The sequence below is a fragment of the Lolium rigidum genome, chromosome 4, assembly GCF_022539505.1.
Source record: "Lolium rigidum isolate FL_2022 chromosome 4, APGP_CSIRO_Lrig_0.1, whole genome shotgun sequence".
Taxonomy (NCBI): domain Eukaryota; kingdom Viridiplantae; phylum Streptophyta; class Magnoliopsida; order Poales; family Poaceae; genus Lolium; species Lolium rigidum.
Genome location: NC_061511.1, coordinates 229924388 through 229948486, shown reverse-complemented (window position 1 = coordinate 229948486; position 24099 = coordinate 229924388). Strand labels below are relative to the sequence as shown.

The 24099-nt window shown below is 42.3% G+C and overlaps 2 protein-coding genes across 2 annotated transcripts; one reads left to right on the top strand and one right to left on the bottom strand.

Moving 5' to 3' along the window:
- The first annotated feature begins 3184 nt into the window (after window positions 1-3184).
- On the top strand, window positions 3185-19469 carry LOC124649743 (myosin-11-like). The gene is made up of 49 exons (XM_047189330.1): window positions 3185-3226; window positions 4151-4279; window positions 4654-4797; window positions 4893-5038; window positions 5147-5303; window positions 5462-5520; window positions 5728-5887; window positions 5963-6112; window positions 6200-6336; window positions 6434-6580; window positions 6659-6760; window positions 6857-6914; window positions 7002-7103; window positions 7628-7665; window positions 7835-7961; window positions 8045-8212; window positions 9564-9695; window positions 9775-9884; window positions 9978-10038; window positions 10544-10721; window positions 10830-11035; window positions 11263-11382; window positions 11469-11567; window positions 11674-11862; window positions 12170-12309; window positions 12635-12802; window positions 13090-13257; window positions 13398-13565; window positions 14065-14232; window positions 14333-14500; window positions 14645-14812; window positions 14901-15068; window positions 15184-15351; window positions 15459-15623; window positions 15892-16059; window positions 16172-16381; window positions 16480-16642; window positions 16721-16813; window positions 16907-16987; window positions 17064-17249; window positions 17443-17787; window positions 17857-17982; window positions 18071-18141; window positions 18230-18329; window positions 18398-18454; window positions 18570-18626; window positions 18709-18789; window positions 18903-18985; window positions 19089-19469. Exons 1-49 carry the CDS (start codon window positions 3224-3226, stop codon window positions 19213-19215), a joined length of 6519 nt encoding a protein of 2172 aa, XP_047045286.1. The 5' UTR covers window positions 3185-3223; the 3' UTR covers window positions 19216-19469.
- Window positions 19470-19678: 209 nt separating this feature from the next.
- LOC124707232 (protein phosphatase 2C 50-like) lies at window positions 19679-22222 on the bottom strand. Its single transcript, XM_047238898.1, has 4 exons — window positions 21848-22222; window positions 21393-21731; window positions 21201-21306; window positions 19679-20160 (listed from the first exon to the last, which is right to left on the bottom strand). The coding sequence occupies exons 1-4, from the start codon at window positions 22220-22222 to the stop codon at window positions 19820-19822; spliced, it is 1161 nt and encodes a 386-aa protein (XP_047094854.1). The 3' UTR covers window positions 19679-19819.
- Window positions 22223-24099: the final 1877 nt, after the last annotated feature.

Genomic DNA, 24099 nt, shown 5'->3' with positions numbered 1-24099 from the left:
AAAATCTGGTGATAACATATTCACATGATGCCCCAGACCGTATATGCTATGTTCACAGCTCGCAAACCATCCACACCACGGGAAGTCAATAAATGGATGAAAGAAACTCGTACCTTTATAGTGTTGTTGTTGTAACCAAGGGTTTTTTGTGTACTCATCGAATGTAGTGCCTTATTTAGTAGCAACAACTGAAATTCATGTAACCAGAGATTTGAAACCTTGATGACATTGGGACTCAAAGTGCAGATTGTTGCGTCAGTAGAGTATTTTCCCCACAAGGGTGACTTGAGGGTTATATCGAACTCTCAGGAAATTGAGTAAAGAGTTATGTCTCTTTCTCTTCTTCTAACAATCCTGCAAAGTAAAATAAAGCCTTGTGTCCTCAACTCCACCGTGTGGTTGTCAAGCACAAAGTTTCTTATTAGTAATAGTAAACAAAAGTAGTAACACAAGTAAAGTAAACTAGACAAGGAAAATAAACTAAGTAAAATCAGTAAAGGAATGATTGTTTTTGGGTTTTGTGTGTGACTAAGAGAACTAAATATTTTTGTATTTTCAGATTAAAATAGTGCTGCAAATAGAAAGTAAGATAAATGCAATGTACATGTGTTTCTTATAATTAAAATTGGACCGAGATTAATGGGTTCACTTGTCTACTCTCGCTTTTAAGTTGTAGTGGATAATAATAATTCATCAATGGGATAATAAGAATAGAACTTCAATATGTGTAAGATACGCATTCATATGGGCATCATGTTCTAACATAGAGATGATGCAACACATCTCTCTTATACTCCACAAGAAAAATAAAACTCCATGCAATCTTGTATTAAGAATTAGCAGAGCATAGCCACAAGTACTTTGACATGATGTTTAAATATCAAATATGCTACCTTGACCAAATAAGATCATCACTTTTGTCACGTGACGAGCATAGCACATGCATTCACTTTATCCCTAGTGAGGTAGCAAAAGAAAAGGCAAAGCCATAATAAATCATGAATTTGTTGTCACTATCCAATCACTAAAACCTTGCTACTCCATCTAACACACACATCTCACCACACATGTTCTTGCATACAAGTTGGATCAGAACCAATACTTAAGAACGTGGTACATAATATGCATCTATCAATACATCTTGCACAAAATAGAGTCAAGTCTCATATCACAATATCATAGAATAAAGATCAACCACATAGGAATTACATATATGACCAAAATCATGTTAGGCAGCTCATATGATACTAAGATCTATGAAGAACAAGAGAGAAATATATCAAGCTACTGCCACAAAACCGTAGTCCAGAGGTGGAGTACTCCCCCTTGATCATGGTGTTGATGAGGAAGTCATTGGAGAAGGTGGAGATCCCTCCGGCGGCTGCTCCGACAGAGCTTCCCCCTCCAATCTTCACTGTTGCAGCCTCTGTTTTCGTGTTTATGTCTCTCTGCGGTCCTCTCCTCCAGAGAACCCTTGGGGGGAGGGTCATATATATAGGGTTTTTAGGTCAAAAGAAGTCGGTTCGCGAAAGAATCAAGTGAATCGGACGATCGATGACGAAAAGAGGGCAGGTGGCGCCCCCTGCTGGGCGCGCCACCTGGTCTCTTTTGGGCCTCAAGGCTCTCCAGGTCTGGTCCAAGTTCCCATGCTTCTTCTCTTGATGAAAAGATGACGTCCCCGAAAATCTTGCTCAATTTAACTCTGTATAGTTCTCTGAAAGTGAAAAATACACAAAATAGGGGTTTATTGTTCTGATGAGTTATAACCCAAATAAAGATGATCATTGGTAAATTACTATAAATCAATATAAAACATGGAAATAACATCATCTATGTTGCAAATATGTGAGAAAATGTGTTAATAAAGTACAAATTTCATGTATGCACACTTACATGCATCATACATGCAGAGCAAAACTTGAATTAATGGAACCATGTAGAGAGATGTGATGATGTCATGTGTGGGACAGTTCGACTATGATGATCTTCATGGACAAGATTCTTGCATATCTGCTCCTCGAAGCTCATCATCAGAATTAAAAGTTATCAGTCTTCTGCACGAAAGATCGATTGTTTGGCATGGACCGACATGAGCTTCACGAGACCACCATGGAAGCGGCCGTGTTCCATGATGGATGGTGAGTGAGGGTGTGTATAGATTTTAGACCCGTTTTTCGGCTAATTTGACATATGTGTGTCTCGTAAAGGTGGAGTATTCATTCAGTGGGAGGCGATGTTCCCGTCGACAGCGAGGCACCTGTGGTGACTTCGTCAATTTCAAGATCCAATTCGCTGGCTCAGTCTTCTGAGGTGCTCAGGGCATCTCCAACGGGGCGACGCAAATCGGATGCCAAAATCGACCAACTGAGTTCGTTTGCGTCGGTTCGCGGACACTGAAATGGTCGTCAGGCCAAGATTGTCCGTTTGCATCGGGAGCAGCCCTAGCGGGCCGACGCATTTCGTCCGGCGAGGCCGGCATGTTCTCTATTTCTAGGTACAGAGAAAAAAATGTTCACCATGGTATTTCTAGGTAGAATCGGAGGTTCATACGGGTGAGTGTATAAGCGTTACGTTTATAGTGTGTTTTTTTTTAAATTAAAACTAAATAAAAGGATGCGATATAGCCTGCCAGTTTTGTCAAAAATATTCAATCGGAAAGGCGTGGTCGCCCGTGCATCGATATTTCAAATTTGGTGCGTCCCGTTTGTTCCCGTGACACGAGACCACGGTACAGGCACACCCTACATGCTCGCACGGCCGCACACACCATGAGCGCCGCTCCCCTCCCCGTACTCCCACCACCGTGGCTTTTGGCGAAGGCGCCGGTGATGGCGGTGCGGGTGGCGGGCGCTCGCTCCTCCTCCTCCTCCTCCTCCCCCACACACTCCATGCCCCCAGTGCCAAAAATAGATGGGATTCGCCTCGCCTCTGGTTCGCGCCCCACCACGCTCCCCCCTCCGGCTCCGGCTCGCCGCCCTCCGCCCGCGCGCTGGCTTCTGGTGCCGGCATTGCGCGCCTCCCCGCACGCGCGCGCGCGCACCGTCGATCGGGGCGTAACGCGCCGGGCTCGGGCTGTTCCACGCTGCCGCGAGGCGATCGGCGAGCGGCCCAAGGCAAGGAGACACCGCCGCCGCCCCGCCTCCGGCCGCCGCCGACACCGGAGAGGACGATTCGGTTCTTCACCACCGATCGTGCATGATCCGGCTCTCCCGTGCGTGACCCCATGGTGAGCTTGTATATGCCCTGTTGCTGTGTATGCCCTGTTGTTGTAGGATTGTTGCAAAATTTATTTTATGGAAATGTGAAAATGTAGTTACAGGGCTGCATCCCCTTGATTTGTTGGGATTTTTTTTGGTTGGTTTGGTGCTATGCGCGGTGCATGCGCCTCGCTATCCGCAGTTTGCCTGGTCGGACATGTTTATTGGGCTGGAATTCAGGAATTGTGTGGTGTTGGTGCGTGGAAAACTCAGGTGCACGCTGATCAGTTTCGCGGCTTCTGCCTCACAAGAGGGGCAAAGGGTTCCGGTTCGCAGGTTTGCCTAGTGTACTAGTGTGTACTCGGTGAATGGAACGATTTTGTGTTGTTTTTTAGGATAACTAAAGTGTTTGATATGCGGGGAACAGTTCAAAGCTGCAGGAAGCAGAGTTGTTTGCTGAAATGCACTTCTGGCTGATCAACGCTCAGTTCCCTTTGCTCGTACAGAAAGTGTATTATGTTGCCAGGCTCAACTTAAGCACGTTGGACAGAGTTTTAGCTGAAATCCAGTTTGGTGAATTGATGATATAGTTCGTATGGTCTTGCAAACAAGTAGCACTGGGCAAGATAAATGTTGCAGAAATAATTAAAGAACTGAGTGCTACTGTCTTCTGTTGCTGACTATGCTGTTAGTGTTAGTGTTAGTGTACTGGACAGTTCCAGATTGAATGCGTTGGTTCAGTCTCATCATTTGACAGGTCATTGTTAGGTTTACTGCACAAAGGATGCCAATTCAATAATGACCCGCCTCATGCTATTTTGTTTTTCATATGCAATCCGTGTCTCTAATGGTGTTTTGAGATTTTCTTTTGCAATGCCAACTTAGACAAATACACATCCATCTTACCTTTGAACTAGTTGATTTTTTTCTGACCCTACCTGCCACATGTGCAGGCTGGCGCATTAAACATTGTTGTAGGTTCCCATATATGGCTGGAGGATAAAGATTTAGCTTGGATTGCTGGCGAGGTCTTCCGAATTGAAGGTCGAAATGCCCATGTCCGCACTACCAACGGAAAGACGGTATGTGTGAGCGTGAGGTTGATGTCAGTTATTACCTATCTTCTCCAGTAATGATTCTCTCTCTGTGCTGCCCAAATGTGCCCTTTTCTTGTTCATAATGGACTACATTTCTAGTTTTTTTTCACCTCAGGCACTCATCATTTTTATGTATTATAGATTTTAGCCTTTTAGGTATCCTTATACAACACTTATATACCTGTGGTGTATATTTGCCCACAGCCTATGTACAGATATCTATCGTAACTATTGTAGCAGCTACAACGTACCTAAAATACTTAATGCATATCTATAATGTGCCCTTTGTATTGCGGTTTCATATTATGATTTATATTGATATGCTTCTAGTCCTGAAAGCTTCAATTTTCTGAGACCAGGTTACCGCGAACATATCAGACATTCATCCAAAGGACACAGAAGTTGTACCTGATGGAATTGATGACATGACACGACTATCATACTTGCATGAGCCTGGTGTTTTAGACAATCTCGCTGTGCGATATGCCAAAAATATAATTTATGTGAGTGTTTGCTATTCATCACTTGTATAACCAGAGAAATGTTCAAATTGAAAACGGGTTTACTTTTTCTAATGCAATATTTTTTTGAGTTCCAGACCTATACTGGTAATATTTTGATTGCAATAAATCCATTCCAAAGTCTGCCTCATATTGCTGAACCCCGTACTATGGAGAAATACAAAGGTGCAAATTTTGGTGAGCTTGATCCTCATGTATTTGCAATTGCGGATGTTTCTTACAGGTGAATGCCTATAACAATATTGATGGATAGTTTCTTTACATAAATACTGCACGGGCAGTACCAATATTGATGGTACCTCTTGTGACATTGTTTTGAATAAGGAAACAGGCAGATGATTAATGAAGGAAAGAGCAACTCCATTTTGGTGAGTGGTGAAAGTGGTGCTGGTAAAACTGAAACCACAAAGTTGCTTATGAGATATCTTGCATTTTTGGGTGGACGATCTAAAACTGGAGCGAGGACAGTTGAACAACAAGTTCTAGAAGTAAGTTACATATCATAATATTCCTTACAGTTCTTTTTTTTTTGTTCACGGAAAAATTATGTCTGTTCAAAAATGCAGTGAAGGGAGTAAAGTTATATGCCATATGTAGTACTTTCAACTGCAACTAATCTCTTGCATCTAATTTTGCCTTATTGCAGTCTAATCCAGTCCTTGAAGCATTTGGCAATGCAAAAACTGTTCGGAACAACAACTCAAGGTATTTTTTATACACAGACAGTTCATTAAGAGCTATCCAGGTAGCATATTTAAGTCTATAAGCAAGGAATATAGCTAATTCTTCCTTATTTCCTCCTCAACATTTCTCATGGACATAAATGGAATGTAACCAATGCATCATTTTTGCCCCTTTTCACTCATACTATATGCTTACTGACCTGTTTACATTTTTTATAACATGGTAAAGTCGATTTGGAAAATTTGTTGAAATCCAATTCGACAAGAGCGGGAAGATATCTGGTGCAGCCATTAGGACATATTTGCTTGAGAGATCTCGCGTTTGCCAAATCAATAGCCCGGAGAGAAATTATCATTGTTTTTACTTCCTATGTTCAGCACCATCAGAGGTATTTTTCCTAACTCAATGTGATTGATCAGCTGAGTCTCCACATCATTTCTTGATAAACAAACCCTAATGACAGGATATTAAAAGGTATAAGCTGAGTGATCCTTCATCATTTCACTATCTCAACCAATCCGCTTGCATTAAAGTTGACGGAATTAGTGATGCTGAGGAGTATCTTGCGACAAGAAGTGCCATGAATACAGTTGGCATAACTGAGCAGGAACAGGTTTTTGGCCTTCAGTTTATAAACCTTTCAATTATTGATATTCTATGTGGATATCTATGTAACATTTTCATGTAACATATAACGCAGGAGGCTACATTTCGGGTTGTTGCTGTTGTACTTCACCTTGGCAACATAAATTTTGTTAAAGGGAGAGATGTGGATTCATCTGTATTAAAGGATGAGAAAGCTAGGTTCCATCTGAATGCAGCAGCAGAGCTCTTGATGTATGCTTAATGTCTGCCCTGCTGTTTTTTATAATTATTATTCCCAATATTCTGTTTGAATGTTCATACTGTATACATTGTGGAATTCTTACTGCAGGTGTGACTGTGAGAAGCTGGAGAATGCACTGATAAAGAGGAAAATAAATACACCGGAAGGAGTGATTACCACAACAGTTGATCCTAATTCTGCTACTGTTAGTAGGGATGGCTTAGCAAAACAAATATACTGTAGACTATTTGACTGGTAATGAATATGGCGCTGTATTTCATTTCCCAGTTACATGTCGGTCTTTGTAAGTATATATGGTTGTACCTTGTGCAGGCTTGTAAACAGGCTAAATGCATCAATAGGACAAGATGCAAGCTCAGAACATTTAATTGGGGTGCTTGACATATATGGTTTTGAAAGTTTCAAGACTAACAGGTAAAGTTCTTAAAGTAAAATCCAATATCCATTGAACACCGTTTATAGAAGTTTCATACTCTCATGTCTTTATAATAATTCTCTTGATGGAAACAGCTTTGAACAATTATGCATCAATTTCACCAACGAAAAACTTCAACAGCATTTTAATCAGGTACATGTGTAACACTTGCTTGGTAGTCTATGATATTGCATTTATCTTTGCTTGTGTTTGGTAAATTAGGTAATGTTATGTTTGCAGAATGTCTTCAAAATGGAGCAGGAAGAGTATAATAGAGAGCAGATCGACTGGAGTTACATAGAATTTGTTGACAACCAAGATGTGCTGGACTTGATCGAGCGGGTATGTGGACATATGGAATTTATTTTATCTAGGGTGCTTAACTAGCCTGTATATGTGTTGCAGTCTTGCAATGGTCGTGTCAGTAAGCCAAAATACTGGGTTTTAAGATTTATTCGTCGCGGTATTCTGATACTAGTTGACTTATATATTGACCATTTGTTGTTTCTTGAATGTAAAGTGGGAATAAACATATAATTTTCTCACTGAGTGTCAGTCGAAGTACCAAATAGGTGTAGTGTAATACATTGTGCACTATTTCTCTTCAAACACTGCTACTGCACTTTGATTTTGAGGCTGCTAATGTGCTCTGATTTCAAGGCTTGGAGCTGCTGCTGGTTGTAGTATGTCAGAGTTTCTAACTTATTATGATCAGCTTCTTATCATAAGAACCAGTAGTCTTGTGCAAGATAAGTGGTTTAGGAATAGCCGTGGTGTGTAGAGTCACTGGGCAACGTATTTGTGTATGCTTGATAGTTGTGTGTCATCATCTTTTTTCAATTAACTCAATGATATTTTCTTTTCAGAAACCTGGTGGGATTATTGCACTTCTTGATGAAGCTTGGTGAGTTTGCTGTATTCTTTATTGCACTACATGCAACCAGAAACTTGTAAATAGTTGATTTCTTGTTATGATCAACATTACTTGTTTCTATATCTGATTTATGCAAATAAATATCTGAATTGATGCTTCTAACAATGGTTCTTTTGTTTCTCTATCCTGTATGCATCAGTATGTTCCCGAAATGCACGCATGAATCATTTTGTCAGAAGCTGTATGAGAAGTTCAAGAACAACAAAAGGTTTAGCAAACCAAAGCTTTCTCGTACTGCATTTACAATCCAACATTACGCGGGAGATGTAAGCATTTGTTGGAATGAATCATTCTTTGCTTCTGCATTAATTTGAATAAACTCCTTTCAACCTTATGGTTTTCTTTACAGGTAACATATCAGTCTGATCATTTCCTGGACAAAAACAGAGATTATGTGGTGGTAGAACATGAAGAATTGCTTAATGCTTCCAAGTGTTCCTTTGTGTCAGGGTTATTCCCATCAGTACCAGAGGAGAACACGAAATCCTCAAAGTCATCAATTGCTAATCGCTTTAAGGTATCATTCTGCTAGCTGTTTCTTATGTATATGTTTCCTCATTGTTCTTTAGACACCAAGTTTAGCTAAATTCCTATTTTAGTCCTTGAGGTTTTATGCACGTAACTTTTTGATAGATTTTTAGGGCGTGTTTGGTGGCTCGGGCCAACCGAGAAATTCCCATCCCACCCGAGATATTCAGGGGAGAAGTTGTTTGTTAGACTGGCCCGGGTCTTCTCAGCAGTGCTCCACTCATACGAAAAACGCTCCAGAGCCTGGTTGAGGAGGGAAGTCCAAATCGAGCTTCTCTCCTCATCCCGGGCGAGCTCATCCCGCAAAGTACTGTAGCCCACTAGCCCGTGACCCCCAGACCCTACCCGGCTGGCTCATTCCTCCCACCCCACGCTCTCATCTCTCTTCGCTCCTCATCCCGTGCAGCGCCTCCTCGCGCCTCCATGGCCGCCCACCTCGTCGTCGACCGGCCGCCCACCTCCTTCGACCTCCCGCCTCCGGTCGACCGGCCGCTAAAAGCTCCGCCCACACACGAAGCTCCGCCGGCCACGGGATGCGCCGCCGCGGCCTAGCTCCGCCGGCCACGGGATGCGCCGCCGCGGCCTAGCACCGCCACGGAATCGCGCCGCCACGGCCTCAGCACGCGCGGAGCAGGACTGGAGGAGGGCCTCGAACTTCCGGCGGCCGCTTCTCTCGCCGGCGGCCGCTCCTCTCGCCGGCGGAAGCTTCTCAGGGACCCGATTGCTTTTTTATTTTTCCTTTTAGGGACCTGATTGGTTTTTCGTTTTGGCTGTCAGGGACCTGGTTGCTTTTTCGTTTTGTATGGCATGGCTGAAGTCATACGTGGGAACCAAACAGCTTCTCAGCTGAGAAACTCTGAACAAGAAATGGCTGCCAAACATGCAAAATATCTCAACTCAACATAGTTGAGGGGAGCATAGCTGAGGGGAGAAGGAGATGTTGAGGAGAGCCGACCTACCAAACAGGCCCTTACACTCCCTATGCAGAATGTACAATTGGGGCATACTAGCGCAAATTCGTAGCTAGGGCAATCATGTAACTACCTTGGTTCTCTTCGCGCATTAAATCAACATGCAAATATTGACTTGATTATGATTTAGCCGCAGGTAGAAAGAATATTCATGTCATCTGAGTTTTTGCAACAAGTTGAATAACCAATGTATTGAGTATAATGGCAAACACATACATGTCTCCAAAAAGGATGAAGTACATTTTAGGATGTGAACGAATATTACTTGATACATACTAAAGTGATCATGACCATTGCTCGATCATGCTTCTATCTTCATGTAAATGTTTGGTATGATTGCAATGTGTAATTATTCCATTTAATTCTCAGGGGCAACTCCACGAACTAATGGAGACTTTGAGTTCTACAGAACCTCACTACATTAGATGTGTTAAGCCCAATAATCTTCTCAAGCCTGCTACTTTTGAGAACATCAACGTTCTGCAGCAACTTCGATGTTCGGTAAGGAACATGATTCATCACAAAGTTTCACAGAAGCTCGGTACCACTGTATATCCCTAACGATCCTTCACCCTTTCAGGGTGTTCTTGAAGCTATCAGAATCAGCTGTGCTGGATACCCTACACGAAAATTATTTCATGATTTTCTTCACCGGTTTCACATCCTTGCGCCTGAACTTTCGAAAGGAAGGTGTGTAAACTATTTGATATAAAAAAAAGCCATAATGCCTGCTAACTATCACCTTTGACCTGCGTCTATAACTGTTTTCATGATATATGATAGAACCGATGAAAAAGTAATCTGCCAAAAGATTTTGGACAAAATGGGACTCCAGGGTTATCAGGTGAAGCATGTTTTTACCAGAATGAATCCTTATTTATGTATGCGGTGCATCACATTTTTATTTATTCTGCATCTTGTAAAATAGACAGGGAACTGAAAAAGAGATGCTTGTTCTTATTGAATAGTTTAGCATTTGTGACCGAGGAGATAAATGATGGGGGAATGTCGGTGAAAACATACCATCATGTATTAAACTTAAAACCTTTTTTTAAATATGAGAGCATAACTCAGCTTTCTGGGAAAAGAACATGTAGATCTAGACCACTTGGCACTCAAACTTATGAATTACTCGATTTGTTTTTAGATTTTCACTAGATTACTTCCATGCATGGCGAGAATAAACAGATACAACATAAATGACTATTTTTCACATTCTTTTGGATCATGATCTGTTTTCCTGATATTGCATGGAAAGATTATATGCATGCATCATACCGAGAGGATATTTCAGACACTGTTTAGTCATGATCTTTGTCAAAATATTTCAAATAATTTCTGTTTGGCAGATAGGAAGAACTAAGGTTTTCTTGAGAGCTGGTCAGATGGCTGAACTGGATGCTAGAAGAACTGAAGTCCGAAGCAAAGCAGCTAGAGCTGTTCAGAGTAGATTTCGCACTCATGTTGCTCGTCAGAGATTCCTTATAGTGCGCAACAAATCTGTAGATATGCAATCTATTGTTAGAGGTAAGATCGCACTATATGATGTCTCTATTGGGAGACAGTGCTTGCAGCAGTATAGCACTGGTGAATATGTGGAGCACTACTTACAAAGAGTTCCATTCTCATTTGCAGCATTATTGGCTTTTAAGCAACGTGTATTCCTGAGAAAGCAAGCTTCGGCCGTGACAGTACAGAAAAGTGTCCGCTGCTATTTTGCTTTGAAGTCTTATTCTGAATTGCGACGTTCAGCCATTACGTTGCAGACAGGATTGAGGGCTTTTGGTGCTTACAAGGAATATGTTCTCAAAAAACAGGAGAAAGCTTCTATCAATATCCAGGTAGACTATTGATTCATTCTCTTTCTGTTTTACTTACTCTGTCCCACAATCTGAGGGAGAATCATTTAAGCATATTTACACATCTATCTTATGATGGATGATTTCATAATCAGTCCTTAGTAAGGAAAAAAATTAAAAAATCAGTCTTCTGAAACTCTATAAACTTTTTCTGTTTGTCTTTTGGCTGTAATAACATCACTCTGTACACTGACAATTGTTGTCTGCAGGCTCGATGGCGTTGTCACAGAGATAATTCAAATTATCTTAAACTGAAGAGATCAGTATTGATTTATCAGTGTGCATGGCGAAGACGTGTCGCTAGAGCAGAACTCAGAAAGCTCAAAATGGTACATAAGCATTCATGCTACTTTTGTTAATTTATGTTGGTTATTACTTATGCGGCCTTTTATTTTCTGTTGCATCTTTTTCGTAGGCTGCAAGAGATACAGAAGCTCTGAAGGTGGAGAAGGAGAAACTTGAGGAACAGGTGGAAGAGCTAACAAACCGTTTAGGTTTGGAAAAGAAACTACGGGTAAATAGCGTCTCTTGAATTAAGGCATATTTAGATAAGAAAATATGATGCTGACTTGCTGAGTTATCTGGTCACGCTTTATTGATGCACATATGTCTATTTTCAGACTGATTTAGAGAAGAACAAAGCAGGAGAAATTGCCAAATTACAGGCTGCCCTGTGTGAGATGGAGCATCGAGTAGAAGAAGCCACCTCAATGCAGGAAAGAGAATCGGCCAAAAGGGCTGTTGAAGAAGCTCTAGCTCAAGAAAGAGAAAAAATCAGTATATTGACTAATGAAGTTGAAGAGATGAAGGTACGTCCCCCATGCTCAACTTATGTATCATTGGAAGTTTGGAACAGTACAAAATTGGATGGGTTTAAGGATTGCATCATTCATTGTTTACGTTAAATTAAATATGTATGGCTATAAATTTTTTTAATCTTGCTCAAAAAAAATTTGTTAACAAAGTATGACCAAAGTATTTCCCCTTTTTTTTGCGGGGAAGTATTTACCTGATTCAACAGAGACTGTTATAATTAACTTATTTTTTTGCGGGTAATAATTAACTTATTTAGTTATGTCATGATATTTGATTGGCCGATGATTGGGCCTTTGACAGGGACTACTATCAAGAGAGCGAGAAGAAAACATTGCAGCAAAGAGTGAACTTTCCATCGCTCAGGAAAGATGTGAAGACCTGAATAGGAAAATCGAGGTTGCGGATGAAAACATCAAGCAGCTTCGAGATACTGGCAAAAGGTTAGTTGCTGGGTGACTAGATCTTAGTAGACTAAGTTCCAGGTGCTTTTGGTTCCAACCAAAGCTGGTTGAAACGGAAAGCAACGTGCATATGATCGATACCCATGGATGGATGGTGATGCCCTAATATGCTTCATGGAGCTGTAAAAGACATTTTTCTCCCACAATTATTATTATTTTTACGCGCTGGCATTTGATACCTTTTTTAATGTACAAAATTATATTTCATGCCACAGGAAGTGACCATAAGTCTAATCAAGTAAATCCACTTACATTCAGTCCTATTGTTTGGAATAAGAGCTTACTCCATTTCTGTTCCATACAGATTTGAAGAGAATGTGACAGAACTGGAGTCATCACTGATGATGGAGAAGCAACATAACGAAGCAACCAGAAGGGAACTTGGTGAAGCACACCAGAGAATTGAAGAACTACTGGGACAAGTTGTAGATGCTAATGGAAAATCCGCAGTGCTTCAGACTACCGTGCAAAGGTCATTTTCGTTTTGCAAGACATAACAATCCTCGTCCAACAGACAATCTTATAACTGGCCAACTTTTTAGTACTCCCTCTACCCCGAAAACGATGTCGCAGATTGTTCTAAATTTGGATGTATTTATACACTAAATCGTGTCTAGATACATCCAAATTTAGACAAATCTGCGACATCCTTTTCAGGACGGAAGGAGTACTATTATTGGTGTGATATTTCTTGGCTACCAGGTTGTTAATTTATTTCATTATCTTATTGTTGTGGTATTTTCTTCTTCATGGGCACAGGCTGGAAGAAAGTCTAACTGAGAGAGAGGGCACTCTGCTTTTGGAAAGGCAAGAAAGCGAGGCAATCAAGAAATTACTTACCGAAGCTCGTGGAGAAAATGAGGAATTGGTCCATAATATTGAAGTTGCTGAAAGGAACATTGCTAAGTTTCAAAACAATATTGAAAGGTCTATTGCCGGATGCCCTGCATTAGCTTTTGCTATGCTTCGATGGCATTGCTAGTCATCCAAGTTTTCATCCATTATTGACTATCGTAATCTTAGGGATGGAAAATGCTGATTATTCTTCTCAACTGGCAATTTGACAGATTTGAAGAAACTACAAGAACATTGGAGACTTCATTGCTAGCTGAAAAGCAACACAGTACTGGAATCATGTCCCAATTAGCTGAAACAAAGGAGGAAATTGGAGAACTGCAAACGAAGTTTACAGATGCCAGTAGGACAAATGATATGCTTCAAGATTCTTTGAAGAGGTTTAGCTCTCATGCCGCATTAATTACTCAATGTAATCATACTTCTACTACTGATATGAGTATCATTTTGATGTTCCAGTTAGCAATATATATCACCCACATTCATCCAAGCTCTAATCTTTATGTTTCTTTCTGCCAATATATGTTCTTTTGGGCGAACATTATGGTGTTCTTCGTTTCATTCCAATTAACATCGGGTGTTATTTGTGTATAAACTACCAATGACTTTCATCTGCAATACCTCTTTGGGAATAAATGCATAAAATTAAGACATGGTTGTAAAGATGCAAAAGAATAGTCATGGCACTGAATCCTTGGTTTGTACCTGTTTGTTTAGGACATCCGTCGGATTGGTCATTGCTTGGGATAGGGTGCTATGTCTATGCAACTTTTTTCTTATCAGCTCTTTGGCAATGTGGCATCAGTCATTGTTTATACCTTTACTCCTGTCCTCAATACTCGAGCTAACCAGTGTTAACATTTTCTTCACTGGATATAGATTTGAAGAAAATGCAACCACAAAGGATGCCTTGTACGTAGCAGAAAAGCAAGAGCATGATCAAACCAAACAGGCACTTTCTAACTATCAGGAGAAAAACTGGGAATTGCTTAAGAAAGTCGACGAATCTGAGAAAAGTATAAATAAGCTGCTGGAGAATGTTCAGAGGTTCTGGTCTCACTTCCATCATTAGCTTTCTGAAAACTCTAGAGCCACTCGCCTTTTCGAATTTATGAGCTAACACACTTCTTTTCTTCAATCAATTTAGACTTGAGAAACATGCAACATCAAGGGAGTCATTGCTACTGAAGACCAAGCAAAATCAGGACTGCACCACAAAAGCACTAGCTGAAGCTGAAAAGAGAAACCGAGAGTTAATGAAAAGCTTTGAAGATTCAGATAAGAAAATCAGTCTGCTTGAGGATTCAGTTAACAGGTTTGATTTTATTGCCTTACAAATGTTTATAACCTTTAAACAGCTTAGCAACTAATTTTTGTCCAACTGGAGTTTTCTGCCCGTTTCTCCGACTACCTCTTATTGAGTGACTCCGACGATAATGTTTCTTTTTCTTATGCATAGACTAGAAGAATGCACCGCAGAGAAAGACTCTCAATTGATAATAGAAAGACAAGAAAACAGTGCTACCAAGGAAGAACTAGCCAATGCCCAAAAAAGGATAAAAGAATTAGTAAACGAGTTACAACATTGCCAAGAAACCAGAAAACAACTCGAAGATATCATTAAGAGGTCTGACACTTCTCAGTGGATACAGTGTCCCATATTTTCTCAACGTTTTATTACAATGTGATATTGAATTCTCATTTAATGATCTCAGACTTGAACAAGATGCTACTACCAGAGATGCTTTATTGGTATCAGAAAAACAAACACATGAGGCGACCAAGAACACTCTGACTGAAACTTTGGGGAGAAATGAAGAGTTAATCAAGAAAATTCAGGATTCTGATAAGCATAATCTTCAGCTTCAGCTAACTGTTGAGAGGTTGATAATCATTCTTGGCAGTATGTTCTTATTTAAGAAACTTTCTGAGATCCTATCAAGTAAATCATTCATATGCTCTATCCCTCTTTATCAACTTTCTCTGCCATGATTACAGACTTCAAGAAAATGCATCTACAAAGGAAGCTTTACTGTTGAGGGAACGAGAGCAAAACAATGCAACAGTGAAGGCACAAGAAGAAAGTCAAGAAAGAAATTCTCAGTTAATAAAGAAATTTGAGGACGTTGACAAGAAAATCGATCTTCTTCAAGGCACCATACAAAGGTACTTTATGCACCCATGTGTCTGTTTGCATGTGTTGATGCTTAATACATCTTCACATCTGTAGATGCAAATTCTAATAATGACATTTCTTTCTTATTTTAATTCAGGCTTGGTGATCATACAGAGAAAGACACTTTGCTGCTATCTGAGAGACGAGAGAAGGATGAATTGAAGAAAGCACTCACTGAGACTGAACACAAAAATGAAGATTTAATGATAAAGATTGGTGAAACCAACAAAAAGACTGAGCATCTGCAGAACACTATACATATGTATGTAACTTTGACAAAGGGTTTGCGATACAAGCTCATTATCTCTTATGTTTACGTTCCAGTTTGATTTCTTTTCATTTCTTGAAGAAAACATAAATGCGGAGTTCTGCAATACATTGTGACCTTAAGTGCAGTTCTGCAGAACTATTTCTTAATTATTTAGTCTGCCATAGTTTATAGTACAACATGTGTATATTTTTGAATTTAACTCTATTGGTTGTCAAACCCATGAAATTTAACAGTTGCCTCTGTCAAAAAAAAAAAACAGGCTTGAACAAGACATAGCAGCAAAAGTTGCTTCTTTGGAAGCTGAAAAACAAGAAAATGATTCAATCAGGAAATCTCTTGTTGAAGCTCAGGAGAGAAATGATGAGCTATTTAAGAAAGTTAGAGACAGTGAATACAAGGCCCACCAGCTTCAAGATACTGTGCAAAAGTTGGTATTTTAACTTCCTTTCCGGCTTTGTACAGTTTTTTGCACTAAGTACAATACCATTGTTATCTATCATCATTTTCTCCTTTTGGAGACTAACGCCTTCACCAATTAGGCTTCAAGTAGATGCCATATCAAGACTGTCTTCCTTTGTACTGGAGAAACAAGAAAGTGATGCTGTGAAGAAAGCGCTCAATGAGGCTCGTGGAAGAAATGAAGATCTGATAAAGAGAAATGAAGACCTCCTCGATAGAAATGATGACCTTATCACAAAAATGGAAGATTCCGCTAGAACTGTTACTCAGCTTCAGGAGACCGTACAAAGGTATTCATTTAGAATAATCCAGCTTTATTAATTCATCTGTCCAAATCATGCCCTTTATCGTGCTTAACTGTTCATTGAACAACTGTAACTCAACACAGGTTAGAAGGAAAAGCAGCTAACTTAGAGGCTGAAAATCACGCTCTTCGTCAGCAATCGATTGCGACGACTCCATCTACTGCCAAATCTCAAGCTGCATACTCAGCCGCGACTCCATCTACCGCCAAATCTCAAGCTGCATACTCAAAAATCAGTATGATCCATGTAATGTGTCTTCAATAGAGCTTACATTTGCATGACTATTGAATGTTCTCATCTGAATTATTAGATGCATTTCAACAGAGAAGTCCAGAAAATGGTCATATTTTAAATGGCACCATACCATATGCTGAAACCAAGTCGTCGATTGGTCCAGCAGAATCAAGACCCTATATGGTAGTTTAACCAAGCATATGGCTGCATATCAATTCTTATTTTCGTATATAGTTTGATCAAGCTTTCATGACTTTGACCAAAACAATATGGCAGGGCTCTGCCCCTGATTTGACTACCTACAAGGACTATGATAATGGGGAGAAAATGCAAAGGGTACTCAGTGAAGCATATCAGGTAGGCTGGTTGATACTTGCTTAATTTACGTACCACTCCCTCCATATTAGCTGAAATGTTTTCTAACTCTTCTCAGCGTCAGCAGCCCCAGGATGATCAGAAGTTATTACTTAAGTACATTACCCAACATCTTGGGTTCTCCGGGAGCAAACCTGTTGCTGCTCTTCTTATATACCAATATCTTCTTCAGTCGAGATCGTTTGAAGTTGCAAAAACAGGTGTCTTTGACAGTATCCTACAAGCTATAAACTCAGCAACAGAGGTTTGTAGCACTCTGTTGATTTGTTTTTCCTTTTTAAACTTTATATTGTCGTGGACTCGTGGTACTTGAGAAGCATATTTCCCGAACCTTGTAACATGATAGATGACAGCTTTATGCAGCCAACTTTTCAATAGCTGAAATCCAAAATCACTGCATTGTTCTTATATTAACTCACATTCTTCTTTACTTCAAGGTTCAACATGATACAAGAAGCTTGGCCTATTGGTTATCAAACTTGTCAACGTTATCAGTTCTCCTGCAGCGCTCTTTCAGAACCACTAGGGCGGCAACCTCAACTCCATACAGACGGAAAATTTCGTACGACAGGATTTTTCAAGCTAGTCAAGCGTCAAATAGTGGGCTTGCTTATTTCAGTGGTCAATCGTTGGATGAACCTAGTGGAGCTCATCAAATTGATGCAAAATATCCGGCTCTGCTCTTCAAGCAGCAGCTCGTGGATCTGATTGAAAAGGTGTATGGCTTGATAAGTGACAAACTGAAGAAGGAACTAAATCCATTACTTGAGCTGTGCATTCAGGTAAATCCTCTCTCAACGAAAAGTAATCATCAGATGTGAAACTTACCCTGTAAATGTCGTAATATTTAGGATCCAAGAACTTCCCAAGCAAAGGCCTCAACTGCTAGTGGCTTGGGCCAACACAACCAACTTACACATTGGCTGGGCATCGTGAAAATCCTCAACAACTACTTGTATCTGCTAATAGCTAACCATGTAAGTACTGCATGAATACAACCATCAGTACATTATCCACTTGCAAAGTTATGAAATTTGAGTGCAAGTCCAATCTGTAAATTTGAAGGTCCCAACAATTTTGGTCCACAAGTTGCTAACCCAAATATTTTCTATGGTGAACGTGCAGTTATTTAACAGGTAAACATATTTGTGCCCTCTACTGGCATTTTTTCAAACTTCTAAGTGTATGATGTTCTAATTTATTTTTCTCTTATTTTGGAAACAGACTCCTTTTACGACGTGAGTGCTGTTCATTTACCAACGGTGAACATATAAGAGCTGGATTAGCTCAATTAAAACATTGGTGCAATGATGTTGCTCAAGAGGTTGTCCATTGTCCTTTTCTTATTATGGAAGCTATTTTCAGATTCTATCAGCTTATGTTTTAGTACAGCTTGCAGATTCAGCCTGGGAAGCACTGAGGCATATAAGACAAGCGGCTGATTTCCTGGTTCGTATTTCCATCTTTCCCATTAGAAAAAGCAACCTTGGTGGCCCTTATAGTGAAATTAAATCGCAGGTAACTTAATTTTCTGACATTTTTGTTTGTTCTTTTCATTCATCAGGTCATTTCCCTCAAACCAATAAGGACATGGAGAGAGATACGCAATGATGTTTGTCCGGTAAGTGTTGTTTGCTCTGACCAAGGATCTTGTTTTGCTAATGCTCGATTTTGCGTCCCTAATCGTTTTACCATATGTGCAGGCTCTTAGCTTACAGCAGCTAGAAAGAATAGTTGGTATGTACTGGGACGACATGAACGGCACAAACATAATCTCGGCAGAGGTGTGTTGATAGGCTGAAACGGTGTAATCAATACTGTTTACACACTTACATAATTTGATTTTCTGCTCCCGTCTGAAGTGTAAATTTCAGCGTTATTTCCTTAATGTTTGTAGTTCACATCAAGCATGAGAGCAACGATGCATGAAGAATCTAAAAGCCTCTCCAGCTTTTCAGTCCTGCTGGATGATGATTCCAGGTCTGTACCATGCCAAAGAAAGGAAAATGTGCATCCATTGTTCCTGCCTCATTTGAACAACAGTTGCTCCTTTTCTCACCTCTTGTTTCATTTCTCTTTGCAGCATACCCTTTTCGCTTGATGACATCGCTAAGTCGATGCCGAACATTGAGGAGACGGTGGAGAGTGATCTGCTGCCCTTTATTCATGAAAACCAAATCCTTTCATTTATATTGCAAAGGAGGGAATGAGTAGCTCTCTCACCGCCAAGCCTTACCGGGAATGAGTAGTTCTCTCTTTGTGGAGCTCCTCCGGAAATGAGTAGGAGTGTATCTGCTGTAGGCTGTACATATTCTTTGTATATTCTAGTTGTATAGTAGATAGGAAGCTATGCAATGTAAGAGAATTCTCACCTCTAAAGTTGGTTAAGCAGTTGCGCTTCTCCTCCCTAGGTATCTTTGCCTACACCAATCACTTCTGCATTCTTTGAGTGGTATAAGCTAATATAGACAGTTTGTTAGGTAGCAACAATTGATACGAAGGTTTAATTCAGGAAGGTGATACGAGTACGTTAATCTTAGTGCCATACTAGGAAACTTTAAGCACTTGTCACTTGGCTCTTTACAGGTCAGCTTCACATCTTGTACAGGCAAAGCACTGAACATGTCAGGGCTGAAGACTGAAGCCGTCTAGAGAATATTTTGACCACATGAATGCAAAATGGGGATACAATTAATCATAACCCCTAGGTTGAAAATACATCTACCATATACATGTACAATTCTTGGAACCCAACAAAAAAATGTGGGTCAAGTCTCTAGACAAAGATAAGGGTCCAGGTGTATTTAAGCAATGTTAGGAATTGTTCTTGGCTTTTCTCCGTGGTTTCAAGTCAACCACAATTACACTGATATTATCCTGACTTCCTTTCTTCAGTGCGAGCCTTGCAAGGTAATCAGCAGCTGCTTGGGCAGCAGGATCAGTAGATCCATCACCTCCATCTGATGATGATGTCGTAACACTGTTATTTTTGTGCCACTGCTGGATTTGCCGACGTGCAACTTTGCATGCCTCTTCATTCGACACGACATCCCACAGCCCATCACTGGCCAGAATGAGACAGTCATCATCTTTAGCCCGAGCAACAACTGCAACTTCTGGTTTCGGGATGATGTACGGCTTCAAGTATCGGTCACCTGCAGCATCAGCAATTTTTGGTTCAAGTTAGCAGGGATCGCAACTGGTTTGGACAAATGTTTACCCAATTGACAGAGAAAACAGCTGACTATCATTGGTTTAACAAAATTTTCAGTTGATATTGGAGGAACAATGTTATACAAGTGTTAATTATGCATCAGATTTGAATGCCACAAGAGATGTGAACAGATGGTCCAAGCTGCAAGCGCCACTTGCATTAAGGTACCTGTGTTGCTTCGATAAAAGATGGCTTTTCTACGTTGGCAGGCGACTTCTTTTCTTAATCACATCTAGGCATCTTCTTTTCTTAATCACATCTTCATACTTGATTCTATCACAGCTACATCTAACCTCATTTTGCAAGTTTAACAGCAAGATTAGTGGAAACATCCAGGCAGTCAACAAGTAACATGATTGCATAAGAGTTAAGCCCGGCATGGTTTATATCCAGATACTGTCAAACTAAAACTGCCGATGCTTTGAAGTGATCTTTTTTTCATACATATATAACCTAATAAAACGAGAAAAAGGAAATATCTACCGTACAAATAAAGCAAATGTTAATATAGCATTAAAAATAACCTACTAGTACAGAATTTCAAGAATAATACAAGGGTCTTTTGGGGCATGTCAACATAAACAGTGAAACGTTTTGTTGCTTATAGTGGTCGATATGAGATTCTTTAGGTCTATATGAGACAGCCATTTGACTTCCATATGCTTTCCTAAATGATCGAAACTACGACAAGCTACACCCAAGAAATGGGGACGGCAGGCTCCATAAATGAGGAATCTAGAAATGGTAATAACGGTATCAAGAATCAGATCCCAAGACACTCTACGGATTTCCTGGATTTCAAAAGGAAGCACAAACGCGCCAAGAAGTTCGCCTCTAACACGCTGGGCCAATTAATTCTGCATCACACTCTCCGGTTGCTACGACCACAATTTCAAACTCCAGGCATAGGTGTTTGTATGACACGTATCGTATAATTCATTCTAAAAAACAGTGGCATGTGCTTCAAGATAAGGCACGTACCAATTGATCGAGACATAGCTAGTATGCCGGACACCCGGTGACCGTTCCACTGGATGACCTTGCCTCCGGCAGCCTCGATCCTCGCGCGCTCATCCTTCCTGTCAGGCTGAAACAAACAAGGCATGATGAGATTAACCCCAAACCATCAGATCATGCACCATGAATGAAGCTCATCATAAAAACGTTGTGTACCTTCTGATCAATGGAGAGCGGCACGGGCTCCTTCCCGCGCGAGAGCACGATGCGCGAGTCCCCGCAGTTGGCCACGATCACGTGGGAGGAGCACACGAGCACGGCGACCGCCGTGGAGCCCACGTTCTCGGCCGTGATGGGCTCGAGCCGGGGCTCCCCGTCGACGAGCCTGGTGGAGAGCCCTGAGACCTCGTCGTCGACGAGCTGGAAGCACCGGGCGAAGAGGTCCTCCCAGTGCTCCTTCATGTCCACGTCGCTCATCTCGCCGAGTTCTGTAGTGGGCCGCCTCAGCTCCTTGCTCAGGAGGACGTGGAGCCTCTCCCGGCAGTAGTTGGACACCTGCAAGACAGGGCAAAAAAAGGTCAGATCACGAGGGCGGGCTAGGCTTCACATCGTGGTAGGAATTCTGATGGTGGTTTTTGTTGGGAGATCCGTGCGTGCGTGCGTTAGCGTACCTCGGCCCCGCCGTGTCCGTCGAATACGGCGAAGAGGTGCGAGGGCAGGCGTAGCGCGTCGGCGTCGATGCCGAGGCCGTCGAGGTCGCGGCGCCTGGCGAGGAGGCGCACGGGCACGTCGGCGAAGCGCGGCAGCGCGGCGCAGGCGTCCTCCATCTCCCCGCCGCGGCCGGGCGTGGCGACGCAGCCCCAGACGGGCTCGCAGTCCATGAGGTAGACGCTCCGCTTCCCGCCCGCCACCAGCGCCGCCCGCCCGTCGCCGAGATCCAGCCGCTCGATCCCGCCGCCCGCCGCGGCCGTTTCCGCGCATTCGGCCGCCGGGTCCCCGCGCGGGGCCGGCTCGTCCTCGCCGCAGATCGCCTCCGCCGCCGCCATCAAGAGAAGAGGAGAAGAAAGAACACCTCCGCCCGTCCGCCCGCCGGAACCGAAACGGCTCGTCGGGCCAAGAAACGCAGCACGGAAGCAGCTGGCGAGACGCACCGCCACAGGAGTAGCTGCGGCGGCGTGGAGGTATGGGGCTAGGTTGGGGAGGAGTGGTGGGTGGGGGAAGGGAAGAAGGAAGGAAGGAAGAGGATGATGGTGTGGTGCGCGTGTCCGGGAGGGGAAAGGAAAGGAGGAGGGAGGAGGGGATTGGAGGGGCGCGCCGTATGGGACAGGTCTTCTTCCTCTTCCCCGTCTCTGCTCTGCTGTGCTGTGCTGCGGGAGGGGTCCGCGTGGCCACCCTTGTGAGTTGTGATTAATTTCTTTCTCCTTCTTGTCGTCCCGGGGATGGTTTCTGCTACCCACACGCCACCCCCGGTGTACACTTGTTGAGCGGCGGTGCTCTCCGTGGCACGCACACTCCTGCTGATTTGTCACTTGGTTTTTGGTGGTCGAGAAATTGGTGGTTTTATGGAAGAGAAATGCATGGAGTACGAGTAGCCAGAAAAGCTATGTATCTCCATGGCTTCTTTATCCTCCCCGCACACCACCTCGCCAGAGCCGGCGATGGCGCGGCGGAGAAGACGACTGCGAGCCTGGACCGAGATGGCGCCGCGCAAGAAACTTAGGATTTGGGAGGAGGGGGTGTTTGTTGATACACAGGGAAGAAATTAGGGTTTTCGAGGAAGGGTTGTTGTCGGTACAAGGAGAAGAAATTAGGGGTTTCGAGGAAGGGGGTGTTGTCGATATGCGGAGAAGAGAAATGCATGGAGTACAAGTAGCCTAGCGATCTCTCAGTCGGTCCTCGCGCAACACCTTGCTAGCCCCCGTGATGGCGACGGAAAAGACGTCGGCTAGCCTGGAGCTAGCAAGGTGACGCCGAGCAAGAAACTTAGGGTTTGGAGGAGGAGGGGTGTCGATACGTATATAAGAAATTAGGGTTTTGCATGCGCGGAGGAGGGGTGTTGTCGGTACGTGGAAAAGAAATTAGGGTTTCGGAGGACGAGGGGTGTTGTCGACATGCGGAGAAGGAACTAGGGTTTCAGAGGAGGAGTGGTGTTGTCGGTACGCGGAGAAGAAATTAGGGTTTTGGAGGAGAAGGGGGAGCCTTGTGGAAGGGCGGGGACGCTAGGTGCGCATATAGAAAGGTAGACAGTTCAACCAATGACGGTTGGCAGGGAGAGCAGGTGGAGTCGAGGAAGAAGACACCGAAGTCCGGGAAAAGGTAGGGTTAGGGAATGGCAGCGCCTTTGTCGCCTTGCTGTCTTAAACGACGCCATGCTCGCTAACTAGCAATCGGCACAAATAGCGCATACATGGAGCGGAGAATGCCTCGCTACGCGTGTCATCATAAAATCTCACGGCAAATACAACGCCGTGTCGCTAACAAGGTAACAAGCGTCAACTATGGAAAGGCGATAGTATCGCCCTCTAGTATTTAGTAGCCGAGACAAAAACGGAAAAAAAAAATTTCTAAATAAGCAGTCATGTTCAAAACTAGCATTTTAATATGTCGCACCTAGAGTTTTTTTCTTCTCCGTTTTGCAATTCAAATGCAACCTAGAAAATTTAGCAGATTGATGATCAATCTTGCGGAGTTGCTGGCACATAATGGCGTGCAGTGCTTACCCATGCTTGTTCTATCGCAAACGTACACGGCCATCATACACTTACAACATACGCTCTCAATCAATCATTCAAACACTACAATAATACATCCGATATAGATCTTCCTATAATTTCCTACGTAAACTGAAAAAAATCTCAATCGTATCTTGCGATCGATGCTGATGAGACGACCCTTTCCGGGATGGGCGACACGAACACACTAA

Bases quoted from the DNA above. Each gene is read 5' to 3' on its own strand.
- LOC124649743 (XM_047189330.1), top strand. The intron at 8,213-9,563 runs GTATCATTCTGC...TTTAATTCTCAG, and splicing joins CAATTGCTAATCGCTTTAAG to GGGCAACTCCACGAACTAAT. The intron at 18,986-19,088 runs GTCTGTACCATG...TTCTCTTTGCAG, and splicing joins CTGCTGGATGATGATTCCAG to CATACCCTTTTCGCTTGATG.
- LOC124707232 (XM_047238898.1), bottom strand. From the start codon at position 22,222: ATGGCGGCGGCGGAGGCGATCTGCGGCGAGGACGAGCCGGCCCCGCGC. The intron at 21,732-21,847 runs GTACGCTAACGC...CCTGTCTTGCAG, and splicing joins ACGGACACGGCGGGGCCGAG to GTGTCCAACTACTGCCGGGA. The intron at 20,161-21,200 runs GTACGTGCCTTA...CTGATGCTGCAG, and splicing joins AGCTATGTCTCGATCAATTG to GTGACCGATACTTGAAGCCG.